The sequence below is a fragment of the Oncorhynchus mykiss genome, chromosome 30 (assembly GCF_013265735.2).
Source record: "Oncorhynchus mykiss isolate Arlee chromosome 30, USDA_OmykA_1.1, whole genome shotgun sequence".
NCBI classification, from domain to species: Eukaryota; Metazoa; Chordata; class Actinopteri; order Salmoniformes; family Salmonidae; genus Oncorhynchus; species Oncorhynchus mykiss.
Window position 1 is genome coordinate 363068 of NC_050570.1, and position 22035 is coordinate 385102.

The following is a 22035-nucleotide window of genomic DNA, read 5'->3' on the forward strand; positions in this document are numbered from 1 at the left end:
CATGGAAAAAAATATGTTAACTACTGGTAACACCAGCAATATTTTTTTACTTAGTCCAACTACGACCAAGCTACTGGAAAATGTAGTCATATTATTCGCTGAATTACATAGTTCCACACTCCCCAACACTGTTGACAACTGCCTTTTAAAAGAGAACAAGTATAGTTCATCCTGACACCTTCCATGTCTTCCAAATGTTGCTAAACGGGAGGTGAGGGAACACTGACATTTTAAAGAGTGTTTTTGATGTATTTGTGTCTCTTTTACTGTAAATGTAATGTGTAAAGTCACCACATAGACAAGTCAAACACCGCTGGCGCTCCAGGTCCAGATCTCCCGGTAAGAGTCCACCCCCTGGTGGACTACAGCGTAACTGTCACCGCATTACAGTTACCGTGGAGACCACTCAACAAAGCTTGTCTAGTTGTTTTGGTTGGAGAGCTTGGCTAGCTAGAGGATAAATACTAGCCAGTTACCTAGCTAACTTACAATAAGTACACAAACATAACAAGCATCTGCACCACCATGGCTCACGTTAGGACATACAGACCAGACGTCCGTGTTGGAAACTGGAGGGAGGACGTTACATTGGAGGAGGTGAGTGTCTCCAGAAGAGCACAGTTGCTACGGGCATGGCTAGCTAATTAAATGATGATGCCAGAGAAGCCGGTGTTGGAAGGATATATTGGCACGGGTATATATATTGGCACAATGTGAAGTTGGCGTTAAATCAATATTAGTTGGTGCTTAGATATTCGACATACTACTTATTATTATTATTATTATTATTATTCCAGCGCCTCCTACAGCCTTTATGCTAGAAACGCCATTCTAACTTCAGAAGGTGCGGAATGGTTTGGATCGAGTTGCTTGTATACCACTTTTTGATGCGTGGTATAGGTTTTATGTGTGCTATAGGTTTTATGATGTGTGGTATAGGTTTTATGATGCGTGGTAAAGGTTTTATGTGTGCTATAGGTTTTATGATGCGTGGTATAGGTTTTATGATGCGTGGTATAGGTTTTATGCGTGGTATAGGTTTTATGATGTGTGGTATAGGTTTTATGATGCGTGGTATAGGTTTTATGCGTGGTATAGGTTTTATGATGCGTGCTATAGGTTTTATGATGCGTGGTATAGGTTTTATGTGTGCTATAGGTTTTATGATGCGTGGTATAGGTTTTATGCGTGGTATAGGTTTTATGATGTGTGCTATAGGTTTTATGTGTGGTATAGGTTTTATGATGTGTGCTATAGGTTTTATGATGTGTGGTATAGCTTTTATGATGCGTGGTATAGGTTTTATGTGTGGTATAGGTTTTATGATGTGTGCTATAGGTTTTATGATGTGTGGTATAGGTTTTATGATGCGTGGTATAGGTTTTATGATGCGTGGTAAAGGTTTTATGTGTGCTATAGGTTTTATGATGTGTGGTATAGGTTTTATGATGCGTGGTATAGGTTTTATGATGCGTGGTATAGGTTTTATGCGTGGTATAGGTTTTATGATGCGTGCTATAGGTTTTATGATGTGTGGTATAGGTTTTATGATGTGTGGTATAGGTTTTATGTGTGCTATAGGTTTTATGATGCGTGGTATAGGTTTTATGATGCGTGGTAAAGGTTTTATGTGTGCTATAGGTTTTATGATGTGTGGTATAGGTTTTATGATGTGTGGTATAGGTTTTATGATGCGTGGTATAGGTTTTATGATGTGTGGTATAGGTTTTATGATGCGTGGTATAGGTTTTATGCGTGGTATAGGTTTTATGATGTGTGGTATAGGTTTTATGATGTGTGGTATAGGTTTTATGATGTGTGGTATAGGTTTTATGATGTGTGCTATAGGTTTTATGATGTGTGGTATAGGTTTTATGATGTGTGGTATAGGTTTTATGATGTGTGGTATAGGTTTTATGATGTGTGGTATATGTTTTATGATGTGTGCTATAGGTTTTATGATGTGTGCTATAGGTTTTATGATGTGTGCTATAGGTTTTATGCGTGGTATAGGTTTTATGATGTGTGGTATAGGTTTTATGATGCGTGGTATAGGTTTTATGATGTGTGGTATAGGTTTTATGATGCGTGGTATAGGTTTTATGCGTGGTATAGGTTTTATGATGTGTGGTATAGGTTTTATGATGTGTGGTATAGGTTTTATGATGTGTGGTATAGGTTTTATGATGTGTGCTATAGGTTTTATGATGTGTGGTATAGGTTTTATGATGTGTGGTATAGGTTTTATGATGTGTGGTATAGGTTTTATGATGTGTGGTATAGGTTTTATGATGTGTGCTATAGGTTTTATGATGTGTGCTATAGGTTTTATGCGTGGTATAGGTTTTATGATGTGTGGTATAGGTTTTATGATGTGTGGTATAGGTTTTATGATGTGTGGTATAGGTTTTATGATGTGTGCTATAGGTTTTATGATGTGTGCTATAGGTTTTATGATGTGTGGTATAGGTTTTATGATGTGTGCTATAGGTTTTATGATGCGTGGTATAGGTTTTATGATGCGTGGTATAGGTTTTATGATGCGTGGTATAGGTTTTATGCGTGGTATAGGTTTTATGATGCGTGGTATAGGTTTTATGATGCGTGGTATAGGTTTTATGTGTGCTATAGGTTTTATGATGCGTGGTATAGGTTTTATGCGTGGTATAGGTTTTATGATGCGTGCTATAGGTTTTATGATGTGTGGTATAGGTTTTATGATGCGTGGTATAGGTTTTATGATGCGTGGTAAAGGTTTTATGTGTGCTATAGGTTTTATGATGTGTGGTATAGGTTTTATGATGCGTGGTATAGGTTTTATGATGCGTGGTATAGGTTTTATGCGTGGTATAGGTTTTATGATGCGTGCTATAGGTTTTATGATGTGTGGTATAGGTTTTATGATGTGTGGTATAGGTTTTATGTGTGCTATAGGTTTTATGATGCGTGGTATAGGTTTTATGATGCGTGGTAAAGGTTTTATGTGTGCTATAGGTTTTATGATGTGTGGTATAGGTTTTATGATGTGTGGTATAGGTTTTATGATGCGTGGTATAGGTTTTATGATGTGTGGTATAGGTTTTATGATGCGTGGTATAGGTTTTATGCGTGGTATAGGTTTTATGATGTGTGGTATAGGTTTTATGATGTGTGGTATAGGTTTTATGATGTGTGGTATAGGTTTTATGATGTGTGCTATAGGTTTTATGATGTGTGGTATAGGTTTTATGATGTGTGGTATAGGTTTTATGATGTGTGGTATAGGTTTTATGATGTGTGGTATATGTTTTATGATGTGTGCTATAGGTTTTATGATGTGTGCTATAGGTTTTATGATGTGTGGTATAGGTTTTATGATGTGTGCTATAGGTTTTATGTGTGGTATAGGTTTTATGATGCGTGGTATAGGTTTTATGTGTGGTATAGGTTTTATGATGCGTGGTATAGGTTTTATGATGTGTGCTATAGGTTTTATGATGTGTGGTATAGGTTTTATGATGTGTGGTATAGGTTTTATGTGTGCTATAGATTTTATGATGTGTGCTATAGGTTTTATGATGTGTGGTATAGGTTTTATGATGTGTGGTATAGGTTTTATGATGTGTGGTATAGGTTTTATGATGTGTGCTATAGGTTTTATGATGTGTGCTATAGGTTTTATGATGTGTGGTATAGGATTTATGATGTGTGGTATAGGTTTTATGATGTGTGCTATAGGTTTTATGATGTGTGCTATAGGTTTTATGATGTGTGGTAAATGTTTTATGTCTGCTGTAGGTTTTATGGAATCCATTTTGTTGCCCCCCCCATCCGCTTTCATGGCATTTCATTAAGATTCTAAGGCTTCCTATTGTGACATCACTTCCAACCGTCATTTTCTCATGCAACTTTTGACCCAAATCAGCTAATTATTCCTAATTTGCAACCACTTAGACAAAATATTCCAAGCTTACCAGCTTCGTATACTTCTCTGCTACTCAAATCTGGCGTTTGGACCAAACTTAACATTCGGATCAATATTTACAGCAATTTAAGTAACCACATCAACATTTTCTGTAACATTTTTGCAAACAACGTCAATTTTGACCACTACCACGAAAAGTTAGTGTATGGGCTATTCGTCTACGGAATCAAAATATTCAATACGGAACTTATGGTACAGTTGTTTTTGTAACTGCATTACCACATGTTTTTCAAACTTTCCCAAACAGCTGCCGTTTTGACCACAACCACATACAACAATCTGACAGCAACCACACAACTGCTTACCATATCTAGTGACAACAACCACACAATTACATACCACAACCACACATTTAACTATTGACCATATCCAAACTACCGACCACAACTTCTGACTAAATCAAATGAATTTCGATGGTATTTAAAAATGACATTTTTACACTTCTTTCACTTTCACAAACAAACGTATAAAGAGCTTTAGCTAGCTCCACCAACTTTCATTACAACTTACAACTTTACTTGTAAAGAGCTTTAGCTAGCTCCACCGACTTTCATTACAACTTACAACTTTACTTGTAAAGAGCTTTAGCTAGCTCCACCAACTTTCATTACAACTTACAACTTTACTTGTAAAGTTACCGTCTAGTTTTTATACAATATTATTTTTGTTTGGGGACTTCACTGATGTCTCTGTCCTTGGCGCGCACACACACACACGCACGCACGCACGCACGCACGCACACACACACACACACACACACACACACACTGAGCTGTGTCTCTCCACACACACACACACACACACACACACTGAGCTGTGTCTCTCCACACAGGACACACTGAAGGACTTCTTGGATAGGAAGGAGAGGGGAGAGCTGATGGTGCAGAAAACTGGGTTCCTCAAACAAAACATCCTCAAACAGGTCAGAGTATCTTAAATAAGACATCAGTCAGTCTTATACCCCCCGTCCCCGTCCCACGTCCCCACTTGTCTTTTCCTACTAGCTGACATTTCTGAAAGCTACTTTATTGAGGACAAATGTACTTACTATGACTGAGATATGTAGTTGTTCCATCTAGATGAATGCATTAATCTGTATCACTCTGGATAAGTTTCTGCTAAATAACTCAAATGTAATGTAATGTGTGTGTGTGTGTGTGTGTGTGTGTGTGTGTGTGTGTGTGTGTGTGTGTGTGTGTGTGTGTGTGTGTGTGTGTGTGTGTGTGTGTGTTTAGGTTAACCTGTCTGTTTCTGTGGGAGGTGCAGTGTGTTTTGGTGATGTTGTGATGCTGGTGAATGTGTGCGGAGACAACAGCTGCTCAGTCAGCATCTACGCTGACCTGACCAACGTGGGGGAGGGGCCTAGTCCAGGTACACACACGCGTGCCATAACTCTATCCCTGAGGGAAAGTCACTAAGCCAGAAGTAATATTTAGGATTTTCAAAAGACAAGCTTCATCCATGTCACCAATGTGGATACTGTCCAATGATAGTGATGATGATGATGATAGTGATGATGATGATAGTAGTAATAGTGATGACAGTGATGATGATAGTGGTGATAGTGATGATGATAGTGGTGATAGTGATGATGATGATGATGATGATGATAGTGGTAATGATGATAGTGATGATGATCATAGTGGTGATAGTGATGATGATGATAGTGATGATAGTGGTGATAGTGATGATGATAGTGATGATGATGATAGTGGTGATGATGATGATGATAGTGATGATGATGATAGTGATGATGATGATGATGATGATAGTGGTGATAGTGATGATGATGATAGTGGTGATAGTGATTATGATGATAGTGGTGATGATGATGATGATAGTGATGATGATGATGATGATGATAGTGGTGATAGTGATGATGATAGTGATGGTGATGATGATGATAGTGGTGATGATGATGATGATGCTAGTGGTGATGATGATAGTGGTGATAGTGGTGATGATGATGATGATGATAGTGATGATGATGATAGTGATGCTGGTGATAGTGGTGATGATGATGATGATGATGATGATGATAGTGGTGATGATGATGATAGTGATGATGATGATGATAGTGGTGATAGTAATGGTGATGATAGTGGCGACGATGATGACCGTGTTGATAGTGATGATGATGATAGTGATGATGAATATGATGGTGATGATGATGATGATGATAGTGGTGATAGTGATGATGATGGTGATGATAGTGGTGATGATGATGATAGTGATGATAGGGATAATGATAGTGATGCTGATGATGGTGATAGTGATGATATTGATAGTGATGATTGTGATGATGACCATGATAGTGATGATGCTAGTGATGACAGTATTGATAGCAGTGATGACAGCGATGATAGCAATGATGATAGTGATGCTGATGATATTGATAGTGATGATAATGATGATAGCAATGATAGCAATGATGATAGTGACAATGATGATAGTGACGATAGTGACGATGATGGTGATGATGATGATAGTGGTGATGACAGTGACGATGATGATGATAGTGATGATGATAATGATGGTGGTGATGATGATAATATAAACCCTGTTTGTCTCTTTAGCCATTCAGGCTCCCTGTGGGGTCAGTGGGGGGAGGAGTCTGCAGCCATGCACACGCAACGCATTCATCATCAGCAGGTACACACACACACACACACACACACACACACACACACACACACACACAGGAATAGGTGTTTTTTAACATTGCGGTGTGTGTCCAGTGTGGATGGCAGTGCAGAGGGAGAGCCTCTGCGCTATAATCAGAGTTTCGCCCTCAGAACAACTAGTGGCTTTGCTGGAGGGGTGAGTTCCAGAGACACACACACATAAACATCTAACACTATACATATTAGACCTCTATAAGAAAAATACATGAACCTAACCGTAACCCATAGAACTACATTATATACCTCTATAATATAATACATAACCCCAATCCATAGAACTACATATTGTACCTCTATAATATAATACATAACCCCAATCCATAGAACTACATATTGTACCTCTATAATATAATGTATACATTTAACCTAACCCATAGAATTACATATTAGAACTCTAATATACAATTAGAACTCTAATATACAGTACATACATTTAAATTATCTTTAATATGATCTCTGTGGGAGAGTACCCCTAACCTCTAACAGACATGTACCCCTGACCCCTAACAGGCATGTATTCCTGACCCCTAACCCCTAACAGACATGTAACCCTGACCCCTAACCCCTTACAGACATGTATCCCTGACCCCTAACCCCTTACAGACATGTATCCCTGACCCCTAACAGACATGTAACCCTGACCCTTAACCCCTAACAGACATGTAACCCTAACCCTAACCGACATGTATCCCTGACCCCTGACAGACATGTCTCCCTGACCCCTAACAGACTTGTACCCCTGACCCCTAACAGGCATGTATTCCTGACCCCTAACCCCTAACAGACATGTAACCCTGACCCCTAACCCCTTACAGACATGTATCCCTGACCCCTAACCCCTTACAGACATGTATCCCTGACCCCTAACAGACATGTAACCCTGACCCTTAACCCCTAACAGACATGTAACCCTAACCCTAACCGACATGTATCCCTGACCCCTTACAGGCATGTAACCCTGACCCCTAACAGACATGTATCCCTGACCACAAACAGACATGTATCCCTGACCCCTGACCCCAAACAGACATGTATCCCTGACCCCTAACCCTAACCGACATGTATCCCTGACCCCTAACAGACATGTATCCCTGACCCCTAACAGACATGTAACCCTGACCCCTAACCCTAACCGACATGTATCCCTGACCCCTAACCCTAACCGACATGTAACCCTGACCCCTAACCCTAACCGACATGTATCCCTGACCCCTAACCCTTAAAATACATGTTTGTCTGACCCCTAACCCCTAACAAACTCGTACCATGGAACTAGAGAAAGCACCAGCTTTAATACTATGCTTACTGAATGTGTGTGTGTGTTTTACAGTTGTATCTGACGAGTGACCACAAGACCTTCCATAAGGTGATTGCTTTTTTTTTCATTGAAGGACTGACCCTTAACAGACATGGATCTCTGACCCCTAACAGACATGTATCCCTGACCCTTAACAGACATGTATCCCTGACCCTTAACAGACATGGATCTCTGACCCCTAACAGACATGTATCTCTGACCCCTAACAGACATGTATCCCCGACCCCTGACAGACATGTATCCCTGACCCCTGACAGACATGTATCCCTGACCCCTGACCCCTAACAGACATGTATCCCTGACCCCTAACAGACATGTATCCCTGACCCTTAACAGACATGTATCCCTGACCCTTAACAGACATGTATCCCTGACCCTTAACAGACATGGATCTCTGACCCCTAACAGACATGTATCCCTGACCCCTGACAGACATGTATCCCTGACCCTTAACAGACATGGATCTCTGACCCCTAACAGACATGTATCCCTGACCCCTAACAGACATGGATCTCTGACCCCTAACAGACATGTATCCCTGACCCCTGACAGACATGTATCCCTGACCCTTAACAGACATGTATCCCTGACCCCTGACAGACATGTATCCCTGACCCTTAACAGACATGGATCTCTGACCCCTAACAGACATGTATCCCCGACCCCTAACAGATATGTATCCCTGACCCCTGACAGACATGTATCCCTGACCCCTGACCCCTAACAGACATGGATCTCTGACCCCTAACAGACATGGATCCCTGACCCCTGACAGACATGTATCCCCGACCCCTAACAGACATGTATCCCCGACCCCTGACAGACATGTATCCCCGACCACTGACAGACATGTATCCCCGACCCCTGACAGACATGTATCCCTGACCCCTAACAGACATGGATCTCTGACCCCTAACAGACATGTATCCCCGACCCCTAACAGACATGTATCTCTGACCCCTAACAGACATGTATCCCCGACCCCTGACAGACATGTATCCCTGACCCCTGACAGACATGTATCCCTGACCCCTGACCCCTAACAGACATGTATCCCTGACCCCTGACAGACATGTATCTCTGACCCCTAACAGACATGTATCTCCGACCCCTGACAGACATGTATCCCCGACCCCTGACAGACATGTATCCCTGACCCCTGACAGACATGTATCCCTGACCCCTAACAGACATGGATCTCTGACCCCTAACAGACATGTATCCCCGACCCCTAACAGACATGTATCTCTGACCCCTAACAGACATGTATCCCCGACCCCTGACAGACATGTATCCCTGACCCCTGACAGACATGTATCCCTGACCCCTGACCCCTAACAGACATGTATCCCTGACCCCTGACAGACATGTATCTCTGACCCTTAACAGACATGTATCCCTGACCCTTAACAGACATGTATCCCTGACCCTTAACAGACATGGATCTCTGACCCCTAACAGACATGTATCCCTGACCCCTGACAGACATGTATCCCTGACCCTTAACAGACATGGATCTCTGACCCCTAACAGACATGTATCCCTGACCCCTAACAGACATGGATCTCTGACCCCTAACAGACATGTATCCCTGACCCCTGACAGACATGTATCCCTGACCCTTAACAGACATGTATCCCTGACCCCTGACAGACATGTATCCCTGACCCCTGACCCCTAACAGACATGTATCCCTGACCCCTGACAGACATGTATCTCTGACCCCTAACAGACATGTATCTCCGACCCCTGACAGACATGTATCCCCGACCCCTGACAGACATGTATCCCTGACCCCTGACAGACATGTATCCCTGACCCCTAACAGACATGGATCTCTGACCCCTAACAGACATGTATCCCCGACCCCTAACAGATATGTATCCCTGACCCCTGACAGACATGTATCCCTGACCCCTGACCCCTAACAGACATGGATCTCTGACCCCTAACAGACATGGATCCCTGACCCCTGACAGACATGTATCCCCGACCCCTAACAGACATGTATCCCCGACCCCTGACAGACATGTATCCCCGACCACTGACAGACATGTATCCCCGACCCCTGACAGACATGTATCCCTGACCCCTAACAGACATGGATCTCTGACCCCTGACAGACATGTATCCCCGACCCCTAACAGACATGTATCTCTGACCCCTAACAGACATGTATCCCCGACCCCTGACAGACATGTATCCCTGACCCCTGACAGACATGTATCCCTGACCCCTGACCCCTAACAGACATGTATCCCTGACCCCTGACAGACATGTATCTCTGACCCCTAACAGACATGTATCTCCGACCCCTGACAGACATGTATCCCCGACCCCTGACAGACATGTATCCCTGACCCCTGACAGACATGTATCGCTGACCCCTAACAGACATGGATCTCTGACCCCTAACAGACATGTATCCCCGACCCCTAACAGACATGTATCTCTGACCCCTAACAGACATGTATCCCCGACCCCTGACAGACATGTATCCCTGACCCCTGACAGACATGTATCCCTGACCCCTGACCCCTAACAGACATGTATCCCTGACCCCTGACAGACATGTATCTCTGACCCCTAACAGACATGTATCTCCGACCCCTGACAGACATGTATCCCCGACCCCTGACAGACATGTATCCCTGACCCCTGACAGACATGTATCCCTGACCCCTGACCCCTAACAGACATGTATCCCTGACCCCTAACAGACATGTATCTCTGACCCCTAACAGACATGTATCCCTGACCCCTGACAGACATGTATCCCTGACCCCTGACAGACATGTCTCCCTGACCCCTAACAGACTTGTATCCCTGACCCCTAACAGACATGTATCCCTGACCCCTAACAGACTTGTATCCCGGACCCCTGACCCCCAACAGACATGTATCCCTGACCCCTGACATACATGTATCCCTGACCCTTAACAGACATGTGTCTCTGACCCCTAACAGACATGTATCTCCGACCCCTGACAGACATGTATCCCCGACCCCTGACAGACATGTATCCCAGACCCCTGACAGACATGTATCCCTGACCCCTGACCCCTAACAGACATGTATCCCTGACCCCTAACAGACATGTATCTCTGACCCCTAACAGACATGTATCCCTGACCCCTAACAGACATGTATCTCTGACCCCTAACAGACATGTATCCCCGACCCCTAACAGACATGTATCCCTGACCCCTAACAGACATGTATCCCTGACCCCTAACCGACATGTATCCCTGACCCCTAACAGACATGTATCCCCGACCCCTAACAGACATGTATCCCTGACCCCTAACAGACATGTAACTCTTTCTTTCATTGAAGGACTGCTTCATTCATGTCTCCTGGATTGTGTTCAGGCATTCTTCACTTAATCTTCATTTTTTTCTTACTTTATTTTTATCTCAGTTTTCTTTCTTATCGTTTCTGTGAGGTATATTTTAGCTAGGTTATGAAATATGCTTTGCTGTGATTTGAAGTGTGCCAAGAAGTCCCGCCTCCAGGAAGTGATCATGGAGCATCAGGCTAACTTCCTGTCCTGGTGGAAGGTTCTACACAATGACCCTCAGGAAAGACTGGAGCATGAGGGGCTGCCTGTTCCTGTACGTAAAGAAAACAACACACACACACACAGTTCTGTTATCAGTAGACCAGTTTATACCTTGTGGTAGCATGGGGTATTTGTGATCCGATCAACATTATCCAATCACTATCTGATCAACATTTGACGTGTCTACCCTTTGTTGTAAAATGTGTCCCTTTTCTGTCTACTGTGTCCACCTTGTGACCAGACTTCCTGGTCCCTCTCTATATGCAAATCATTTGACAGATATTCTTTGAAAATATGTTTTTTTTAATTTAAGACACTTATTGATGCTATATGTCAATGGTGCCACCTGTCAATGATTTGAGGGCACTATAATGATGGTTTGACCATCCAGATCTGTTTACACTTGTTAGATTTCCAGACACAATGGGCCCCTGTCTACCTCCAGGTGCGGTCAGGAACTTCTGATCTGTCTCTCTACAGGCCAACAGTAAAGTTATGTAAATCTGTGTCTCTACAGGCCAACAGTAAAGTGATGTAACTCTGTGTCTCTCTACAGGCCAACAGTAAAGTGATGTAACTCTGTGTCTCTACAGGCCAACAGTAAAGTGCTCATCTCCCACTGCAAGACCAACCAGGCTCTGGCTGTTCTAGGACAACACATCCTGTGGTAAAACTTTACTTGACATTTCACATTAGAGAACCCTGTAAAGTTACACAGGATAGAATCAGCAGTAGTCTATGTTGTATTTTGTAGTAGTAATAGCACTACTAGTATCTAATATTAAACATATTCCTGCAGGACTCTGTATGGTAAAGAATGTAGTAGTATTAGTAGTGGTAGTAGCGTAGTAATAGTATATAATGCAGGACTCCATTTGGTAAAGAATATGAGGTGACAGTAGTAGTAGTAGTATTAGTTATATAGTGTATTATTTCAACATAACTCCATATGGTAAATAATATGAGGTGAAAACAGTACTACTACTAGTAGTAGTAATATTAGTAGTTAGTGTATTATTTCAACATAACTCCATATGGTAAAGAATATGAAGCGTTAGTAGTATAGTAGTTACATTGTGTATTTTGTTTTTACAAAACTCCATTTGGTAAAGAATATGAGGTGACAGTAGTAGTATTAGTTATATAGTGTATTATTTCATCAGAACTCCATATGAGGGATAGTAGTAGTAGTAAGTATGGTAGTATTTTTTTAATTTAACCTTTATTTAACTAGGCAAGTCAGTTAAGAACAAATTCTTATTTACAATGACGGCCTACACCGGCCAAACCTGGGCCAATTGTGCGCCAGCCACCCTATGGGACTCCCAATCACGGCCGATTGTGATACAGCCTGGATTCGAACCAGGGTGTCTGTAGTGACGTCTCAAGCACTGAGATGTAGTGCCTTAGAACACTTTGCCACTCGGGAGCCCAACCCTAGTAGTTGTAGTTGTAGTATTATTAAATCTAATCAAATCAAATTTATTTATATAGCCCTTCGTACATCAGCTGATATCTCAAAGTGCTGTACAGAAACCCAGCCTAAAACCCCAAACAGCAAGCAATGCAGGTGTAGTTGTAGTTGTAGCTAGTAGTACTACAGTTGTATTATTGTTTATTATTGTACCTAACAGGAGTCCATATGGTAAAGAATATGAGGTGACAATAGTGTTGTAGTAGTAGCTAGTAGTACTACAGTTGTAATATTGTGTATTAATGTGTCTAGCATAACTATGTATGGAAAAGAATACGAGGTGGCAGTAGTAGTGTTGGAGTAGCTAGTAGTACTACAGTAGTAATATATTGTGTCTAACAGGACTCTGTATGGTAAAGAATATAAGGTGGCAGTAGTAGTAGTAGTCTAGTTTTACTGTAGTAGTAGTAGTTTTACTATAGTAGTAGCAGTATCTAGTAGTATAATTAGTAGTATTAGTATTTTATTAGTAGAATTAGTGTTGTAGTAGCAGTAGTAAAAGCAGTATTATAGTAGTAATATTGTGTATTATTGTGTCTAACAGGACTCCGTATGGTAAAGATTACACTGGTAGTAGTAGCAGTAATAGTAGTAGTATTTTTGTAGTAGTAGTAAGTAGTAGTACTACAGTAGTAATATTGTGGATTATTGTGGCTAACAGGGCTCCATATGGTAAAGAATACGAGACAGCAGAAGTAGTAGTAATCCCTAAAATGGCGCCGGAGAAGAAGGCAGATGTTTTACATGCCCCCAACCTATTGTGTTTTTTTGTTCATTTATCTGCGTTGTTTTTTACTTATTTTGTACATAATGTTGCCGCTACCGTCTCTTATGACCGAAAATAACTTCTGGACATCAGGACTGCAATTACTCACCACGGACTTCCTTTAACGAGTCTGACGGGGACAACGCGTACTATATACTGCTTTCTCAGGAACAGGCCCAGATCCCCGTGATTTGCGTGAAGAGAAGGCGGAGAAAAAGAGGACCTACGTGGAAGATTAAACTACCAAGGTACTTTCTTGTAAACTGGAGCCTCAGAATGGAATGAGTTGCCTCTGCCAATAAAAACAACGTTCTCTCTGGACAGCTTTAAAAGTAAAGTAAAAAATATGTTTGATGTCTTCTATGCCCATATAAATAACCCCTATGATGTAACTGGAATGACGAGATAGATGTTCTTGTTTTATTATTTCACTGCCATACTGTGTTCGATCTTGTCTCAAGAGGACCACAATGGAAAAAAGTCCCAGACTTTATTGTGTGTTATCCTAAATGATTTTATTCATGTGCATGTATGGCTTTTAAGTTTAATGTGTGCTTGTTTTTTAAAATGGTTGAATTAATAAACTAAACAGGTCATTCAAAACTGTATCTTATCCTTCACGGAGTCGTGGCTGAACGACGACACTATCAACATACAGCTGGCTGGTTATACGCCACATCGGCAGGATAGAACAGCGGCGGCGGACTATGTATTTTTGTAAACAACAGCTGGTGCACGATATCTAAGGAAGTCTCAAGGTTTTGCTCGCCTGAGGAAGACTATCTCATGATAAGCTGTAGACCACACTGTCTACCTAGAGAGTTTTCATCTGTATTTTTCGTAACTGTTTACATACCACCACAGTCAGCTTGTAACGGTTGTCATCGGTGGAAAGAGAGGACCAAAGCGCAGCGTGGTAAGTGTTCATCTTTTTTTAATGAAACTGAACACTTCAAAATACAAAACAACAAAGTGAAAAGCGAAACAGTTCTATCTGGTGCAGACACACAAAGACTGAAAATAACCACCCACAAAACACAAAGGAAAACAGGCTACCTAAATATGGTTCTCAATCAGGGACAACGATAGACAGCTGCCTCTGATTGAGAACCATATCAGCCAAACACAGAAATAGAAAATATAGAAAAACTAACAGACTGCCCACCCCAACTCACACCCTGACCATACTTAATAAAGTCCAAACAAAGGAATAGAGGTCAGAACGTGACAGTACCCCCCCCCCCCCCCCTCAAAGGTGCGGACTCCGGCCGCAAAACCTGAACCTATAGGGGAGGGTCTGAGTGGGCGTTTGTCCGTGGTGGCGGCTCTGGCGCGGCACTTCACCACAGTTTTTGTCCGCCTCCTCCACCGCCCCTGTGGCCTATTATGAGCGGCGACCCTCGCCGCCGACCGAATGGACGGGAGATTCCGGCAGCACCGGACAGACGGGAGACTCCGGAGTGAAGGACGGAGTGAAGGACGGCTCTGGCAGCTCCTGGCTGGCTGACGGCTCTGGCAGCTCCTGGCTGGCTGACGGCTCTGGCAGCTCCTGGCTGGCTGACGGCTCTGGCAGCTCCTGGCTGGCTGACAGCTCTGGCAGCTCCTGGCTGACTGGCCTCTCAGGACAGACTGGTGGCTCTGGCGGCTCAGGACAGACTGGCGGCTCTGGCGGCTCAGGACAGACTGGCGGCTCAGGACAGACTGGCGGCTCTGGCGGCTCAGGACAGACTGGCGGCTCAGGACAGACGGGAGGCTCTGGCGGCTCAGGACAGACGGGAGGCTCTGGCGGCTCAGGACAGACGGGAGGCTGTGGCGGCTCAGGACAGACGGGAGACTGTGGCGGCTCAGGACAGACGGGAGACTGTGGCGGCTCAGGACAGACGGGAGACTCTGGCGGCTCAGGACAGGCGGGAGCACCTGTAGGGAGAAGACGGAGAGACAGCCTGGTGCGGGGGGCTGCCGCCGGAGGGCTGGTGCGTGGAGGTGGCACCGGATAGACCGGAGCGTGCAGGCGCACTGGAGCTCTTAAGCACCGAGCCTGCCCAACCTTACCTGTTTGAATGCTCCCCGTAGCCAGGCCAGTGCGGAGAGGTGGAATAGCCCGCACTGTGCTGTGCTGGCGAACCGGGGACACCATGCATAAGGCTGGTGCCATGTATGCCGGCCCGAGGAGACGCACTGGAGACCAGATGCGTAGAGCTGGCTTCATGGCACCTGGCTCGATGCCCACTCTAGCCCGGCCGATACGAGGAGCTGGAATGTACCGCACCGGGCTATGCACACGCACCGGGGACCGTGCGCTCCACCGCATAACACGGTGCCTGCACGGTCCCTCTCGCTCTCCGGTAAGCACGGGAAGTTGGCGCAGGTCTCCTACCTGAACTCGCCACACTCCCCATGTGCCTCCCCCAATACATTTTTGGGGCTGCCTCTCGGGCTTCCAGCCGCGCTGCCGTGCTGCCTCCTCATACCGGCGCCTCTCTGCTTTTGCTGCCTCCAGTTCTGCTTTGGGACGGCGATATTCCCCTGGCTGAGTCCAGGGTCCTTTGCCGTCCAGAATCTCCTCCCAAGTCCTCTCCTGCTGCTGCCCGTTACCTGCTTGGTCCTTTGTTGGTGGGTGGTTCTGTAACGGCAGATCTCCTCTTCGTCTGAAGAGGAGTAAGGATCGGACCAGAACCACCCACCCCAACAGTGAAACCCAGGCTACCTAAGTATGATTCTCAATCAGAGACAACTAACAACACCTGCCTCTGATTGAGAACCATACTAGGCCGAAACAGAAACCAAACATAGAAAAACTAACATAGACTGCCCACCCCAACTCACGCCCTGACCATACTAAATAAAAACAAAACAAAGGAATAAGTCAGAACATGACACAGCTGGCACTAAGACAGCATTGAATGAGCTGTATTCCGCCATAATCGCTGCTGCTGTCCCTTCTTCACAACGCTGTCTGTGTGGGTGGATGATTTCAGTTTGTCCGTGATGTGTACACAGAGGAACTTCAAAACTTTCCACCTTCTCCACTACTGTCCCATCAATGTGGATAGGGGGCTGCTCCCTCTGCTGTTTCCTGAAGTCCACGATCATCTCCTTTGTTTTGCTGACATTGAGTGTGAGGTTATTTTCCTGACACCACACTCCGAGGGCCCTCACCTCCTCCCTGTAGGCCGTCTCGTCGTTGTTGGTAATCAAGCATACCACTGTGGTGTCGTCTGCAAACTTGATGATTGTGTTGGAGGCGTGCATGGCCACACGGTCATAGGTGAACAAGGGAGTACAGGAGAGGGCTCAGAACGCACCCTTGTGGTGCCCCAGTGTTGAGGATCAGCGGGGTGAAGATGTTGTTACCTACCCTCACCACCTGGGGGCGACCCGTCAGGAACTCCAGGACCCAGGGTCTCGAGCTTAATGATGAGTATGGAAGGTACTATGGTGTTAAATGCTGAGCTGTAGTCGATGAACAGCATTCTTACATAGGTATTCCTCTTGTTCAGATGGGTTAGGGCAGTGTGATTGTGATTGTGTCGTCTGTAGACCTATTGGGGCGGTAAGCAAATTGGAGTGGGTCTAGGGTGTCAGGTAGGGTGGAGGTGATATGTTCCTTGACTAGTCTCTCAAAGCACTTCATGATGACGGAAGTGAGTGCTACGGGGTGGTAGTCATTTAGCTCAGTTACCTTAGCTTTCTTGAGAACAGGAACAATGGTGGCCCTCTTGAAGCATGTGGGAACAGCAGACTGGGATAAGGATTGATTGAATATGTCCGTAGACACACCAGCCAGCTGGTCTGCGCATGCCCTGAGGATGCAGCTGGGGATGCCGTCGGGGCCTGCAGCCTTGCGAGGGTTAACATGTTTAAATGTTTTACTCACGTTGGCTGCAGTGAAGGAGAGTCCGCAGGTTTTGGTAGCGGTGGCACTGTATTGTCCTCAAAGCGAGCAAAGAAGTTGTTCAGTCCGTCTGGGAGCAAAATCCTGGTCCGTGACGGGGCTGGTTTTCTTTTTGTAGTCTGTGATTGACTGTAAACCCTGCCACATACCTCTTGTGTCTGAGCCTTTGAATTGCGACTCTACTTTGTCTCTATACTGACGCTCAGCTTGTTTGATTGCCTTGCGGAGGGAATAGCTACACTGTTTGTATTCGGTCATGTTTCCGGTCACCTTGCCCTGATTAAAAGCAGTGGTTCGTGCTTTCAGTTTTGCGCGAATCCGCGGTCAATCCGCGGTTTCTGGTTTGGGAATGTTTTAATGTTTGTTGTGGGTACGACATCGCCGGTGCACTTGCTAATAAACTCGCTCACCGAATCAGTGTATTCATCAATGTTGTTGTTTGACTTAATGCGGAACATATCCCAATCCACGTGATCGAAGCAATCTTGAAGCGTGGAATCAGAATGGTCGGACCAGCGTTGATCAGACCTGAGCGTGAGAGCTTCCTGTTTTAGTCTCTGCCATCGATGTGTCTGCTTGGGGGAGAATATATGCGGCTGTGATTATAATCGAAGAGAATTCTCTTGGTAGATAATGCGGTCGACATTTGATTGTGAAGTCAGGTGAACAGAAGGACTTGAGTTCCTGTATGTTGTTATGATCACACCACGTCTTGTTAATCATAAGGCATACCCCCCCGCCCCTCTTCTTACCAGAAAGATGCTTGTTTCTGTCGGCGCAATGCGTGAAGAAACCAGCTGGCTGTCCCGACTCCGATTGCGTGTCTCGAGTGAGCCATGTTTCCGTGAAGCATAGAACGTTACAGTCTCTTATGTCTCTCTGGAAGACAACCCTTGCTTGGATTTCACCAACCTTGTTGTCAAGAGACTGGACATTGGCAAGTAGTATGCTCAGGAGTGGTGCGCTTTGTGCCCGTCTCCGGAGCCTGACCAGAAGACTGCTTCGTCTGCCCCTTTTACGGCATCGTTGTTTTGGTTCGCCGGCTGGGATCTGATCCATTGTCCTGGGTGGTGGGCAAAACACTGGATCCACTTCGGGAAAGTCAATGACTTTGTAAGTGAGGAGCACAGATAAGTAGGCAATAATCCAAGCACAAAAGATGTTTCAGTGTTTCAGGCTTCTTGTTGGAGGGTAGGGCCACCTCACCATGTTCTGTAGATCACAGTGATGGGTGAGTGGTCTTGCATTAGTTCTAAATCTAAGTGACTTGTGATACACAGTGCCCAGTATCTGAAGGATGCTGGCTGAGGTTTGCATGTGTCGTGTCTTTGGCATCATTAAAAGTGAAGACTTATTTTATCAAATCGATTCTCTGAAATTATTATTATTATTACGTGATTAAACTAATAATGTACATTTTATTAACTAGGAAGTCGGGGCACCACGGACAATCTTCAGATTACAGTTATGCTTTTCCGAATATAACTCTTCAGATATTTTAATATCTGATCAATTAGTCTTCTATTAATGAATTATTATTAGTCTTCTATTAATGAATTATTATATCAGTCTCATCTGAATGTCGTAAATTGTTGGTTATCTGCATGAACCCAGCCTTTACTCTAAATCATCCATACACCAGTTGGCTTAATCATTTATTTACTAACTAAATAATCACAGAAATGCACAAACAGTAGATATTGGTTACTAAAAATGATAGAGAAGATTCCCTAGTGGGCTAAACTGATATGACGGCTTGGTGGACTAACGGAAGGGGGTGGGACTGAGAAAGAGCGGGAAAGACAAAAATGGATTCATTACACAGTCTATAATTATATACATTGAAATGCTAATCCTTCACACGTGAACGGCCGCTCATTCGGGAATAATTGCAAGTACATATTTATGGTGTATGTCATTGTTGTCTTCTCTTTTGGAATCCAGTCCGTCTGCTGGAGAGTTCATCCAAGTCTTTCTTTCTGTTTCCCTGAAGATCAAAGTATTTCGTGGTTAGAATGGATACTTCAGAGAACCATTCAGAAATGATCTCATAGACTAGGTGTTTCGGCGGTTGTCGGTATTCGCATCCCAGGGTTACCTCATTTTTAGCTGCAGACTAGTAATTAGTATCTAAGATTTGCTCTTATTCTGAAGGAATCGATAGTCTCGGAGTTTAACCATTTCCAGCCGTGTAGGCAATGCTCCACGTGGTATTCTGTCCTTCGTGAGGTCACCAAATGAAACACACTCAACATAGCTGTCCCTTAAGTGTCCACGGACCCTTCCCACATTCTTACAAGTGGACATATAGTTTACTTTTCCCATTTTGGGGATTTAGGAGTTCGTCCACGTGAAATCCTGTGTTCACTCTGTGGTCTCTCTCTCTGCATGGCCAGGGGGAGAGAGTCTCCGCCAGGAATTTACGACCTGAGATAACAGAACCTGGGTGTAGGAGAGAGTGAGAGAGGGGGAAGCCATGATCTATACCCAGAAAGCGCCACGTCATGACACATGTAAACTATATTAGGTCTTTCCTGACACATAAAGAAACAAGATTTATTCCTGAAATAAAACCCAACTTTTGAGATACAAATTGTATGTGCTGTTTAAAACGACATTTTTAATCTATCCAGATACCAAGATAAGAGGCCACCCTTTCAATGTGTTGATAATTTACTGTTAAAATCTGTCTGCTTTGAGATTGGAAAAAAATATGAACCGTCTTTCCATTGGTGAATTTGTTTCTGAATGTCGTCAAATTATGAAAAGCATCTTCAATTTAGAGGCACGGGATTGTAGCAGTATAGTAGTAATATTGTGTATAACTGTGTCTGACATGACTCCGTATGGTAAAGAATATGAGGTGGCAGTAGTGTAGTAGTAGTGCTAGTATTATTGTCTCTAACAGGACTCTGCATGGTAAAGAATATAAGGTGACAGCAGTAGCAGTAGTGCAGTAGTAACATTATGTATTATTGTGTCTAACAGAACTATGCATGGTAAAGAATACAAGGTGACAGCAGTAGCAGTAGTGTGAGTAGCTAGTAGTATGGTAGTAATCTTGTATATATTATTGTCTCTAACAGGACTCTGCATGGTAAAGAATATGATGTGACAATAGTCATAGTGTAGTAGTAGTGGTATTGATGTAGTAGTAATATTATATATTGTTGCAGGACTCTGTATGGCAAATAATACGAGGTGGCAGTAGTAGTAGTATTGTAATAGTGTAGTATTAGTACTATTGTAGTAGTAGTAGTATTGTAATAGTGTAGAAGTAATATTATACTGTATATTCCTGCAGGACTCCGTATGGTAAAGAATATGAGGTGACAGCCCACACCTTCCTGGACTCCCATAAGGCCGAGCGAGACATCAACCATTGGCTGCTGCTGACCGCTGACCCTGCAGGGGCCGGGCTTACTCTACTGGACCACCCATAGACACACAATGGCACTTAACACACACACACACAAGGGAATATTAAATTAAGTGGCACAGTCTCAATAAAGGTTTGATTCTGATCATCTCGTTTTTATTACTGCTCTCAGAAAGTGGGAACGTCACCACCATCATCATCACCACCACAGTCATCATAGTACAGTGTACCGGGTTACTGGGTTAGTACAGTGTAAAGGGTTACTGGGTTAGTACAGTGTAAAGGGTTACTGGGTTGGTACAGTGTAAATGGTTACTGGGTTAGTACAGTGTAAATGGTTACTGGGTTAGTACAGTGTAAAGGGTTACTGGGTTAGTACAGTGTAAAGGGTTACTGGGTTAGTACAGTGTACCGGGTTACTGGGTTAGTACAGTGTAAAGGGTTACTGGGTTAGTACAGTGTAAAGGGTTACTGGGTTAGTACAGTGTAAAGAGTTAGTACAGTGTAAAGGGTTACTGGGTTAGTACAGTGTAAATGGTTACTGGGTTAGTACAGTGTAAAGGGTTACTGGGTTAGTACAGTGTAAATGGTTACTGGGTTAGTACAGTGTAAATGGTTACTGGGTTAGTACAGTGTAAAGGGTTACTGGGTTAGTACAGTGTAAAGGGTTACTGGGTTAGTACAGTGTACCGGGTTACTGGGTTAGTACAGTGTAAAGGGTTACTGGGTTAGTACAGTGTAAAGGGTTACTGGGTTAGTACAGTGTAAAGGGTTACTAGGTTAGTACAGTGTAAAGCATTACTGGGTTAGTACAGTGTAAAGGGTTACTGGGTTAGTACAGTGTAAAGGGTTAGTACAGTGTAAAGGGTTACTGGGTTAGTACAGTGTAAAGGGTTACTGGGTTAGTACAGTGTAAAGGGTTACTGGGTTAGTACATTGTAAAGGGTTACTGGGTTAGTACAGTGTAAAGGGTTAGTACAGTGTAAAGGGTTA

The 22035-nt window shown here is 43.8% G+C and overlaps 1 protein-coding gene across 4 annotated transcripts; it reads left to right on the top strand.

Annotated features, from left to right (window-relative positions):
* The first annotated feature begins 375 nt into the window (after nucleotides 1–375).
* On the top strand, nucleotides 376–21190 carry cfap161 (cilia and flagella associated protein 161). Of its 4 annotated transcripts, none has more exons than XM_036969198.1 (9): nucleotides 378–597; nucleotides 4797–4886; nucleotides 5200–5335; nucleotides 6541–6616; nucleotides 6703–6784; nucleotides 7979–8014; nucleotides 11458–11580; nucleotides 12122–12195; nucleotides 13547–13862. In XM_036969198.1, the coding sequence occupies exons 1-9, from the start codon at nucleotides 526–528 to the stop codon at nucleotides 13845–13847; spliced, it is 990 nt and encodes a 329-aa protein (XP_036825093.1). In that variant the 5' UTR covers nucleotides 378–525; the 3' UTR covers nucleotides 13848–13862. The 4 variants fall into 4 exon arrangements, with proteins under 4 accessions (XP_036825094.1, XP_036825093.1, XP_036825096.1 ...); XM_036969200.1 differs by lacking the exon at nucleotides 13547–13862 and adding an exon at nucleotides 20968–21190 and having other exon boundaries at nucleotides 383–597; XM_036969199.1 differs by lacking the exon at nucleotides 7979–8014 and having other exon boundaries at nucleotides 376–597.
* Nucleotides 21191–22035: the final 845 nt, after the last annotated feature.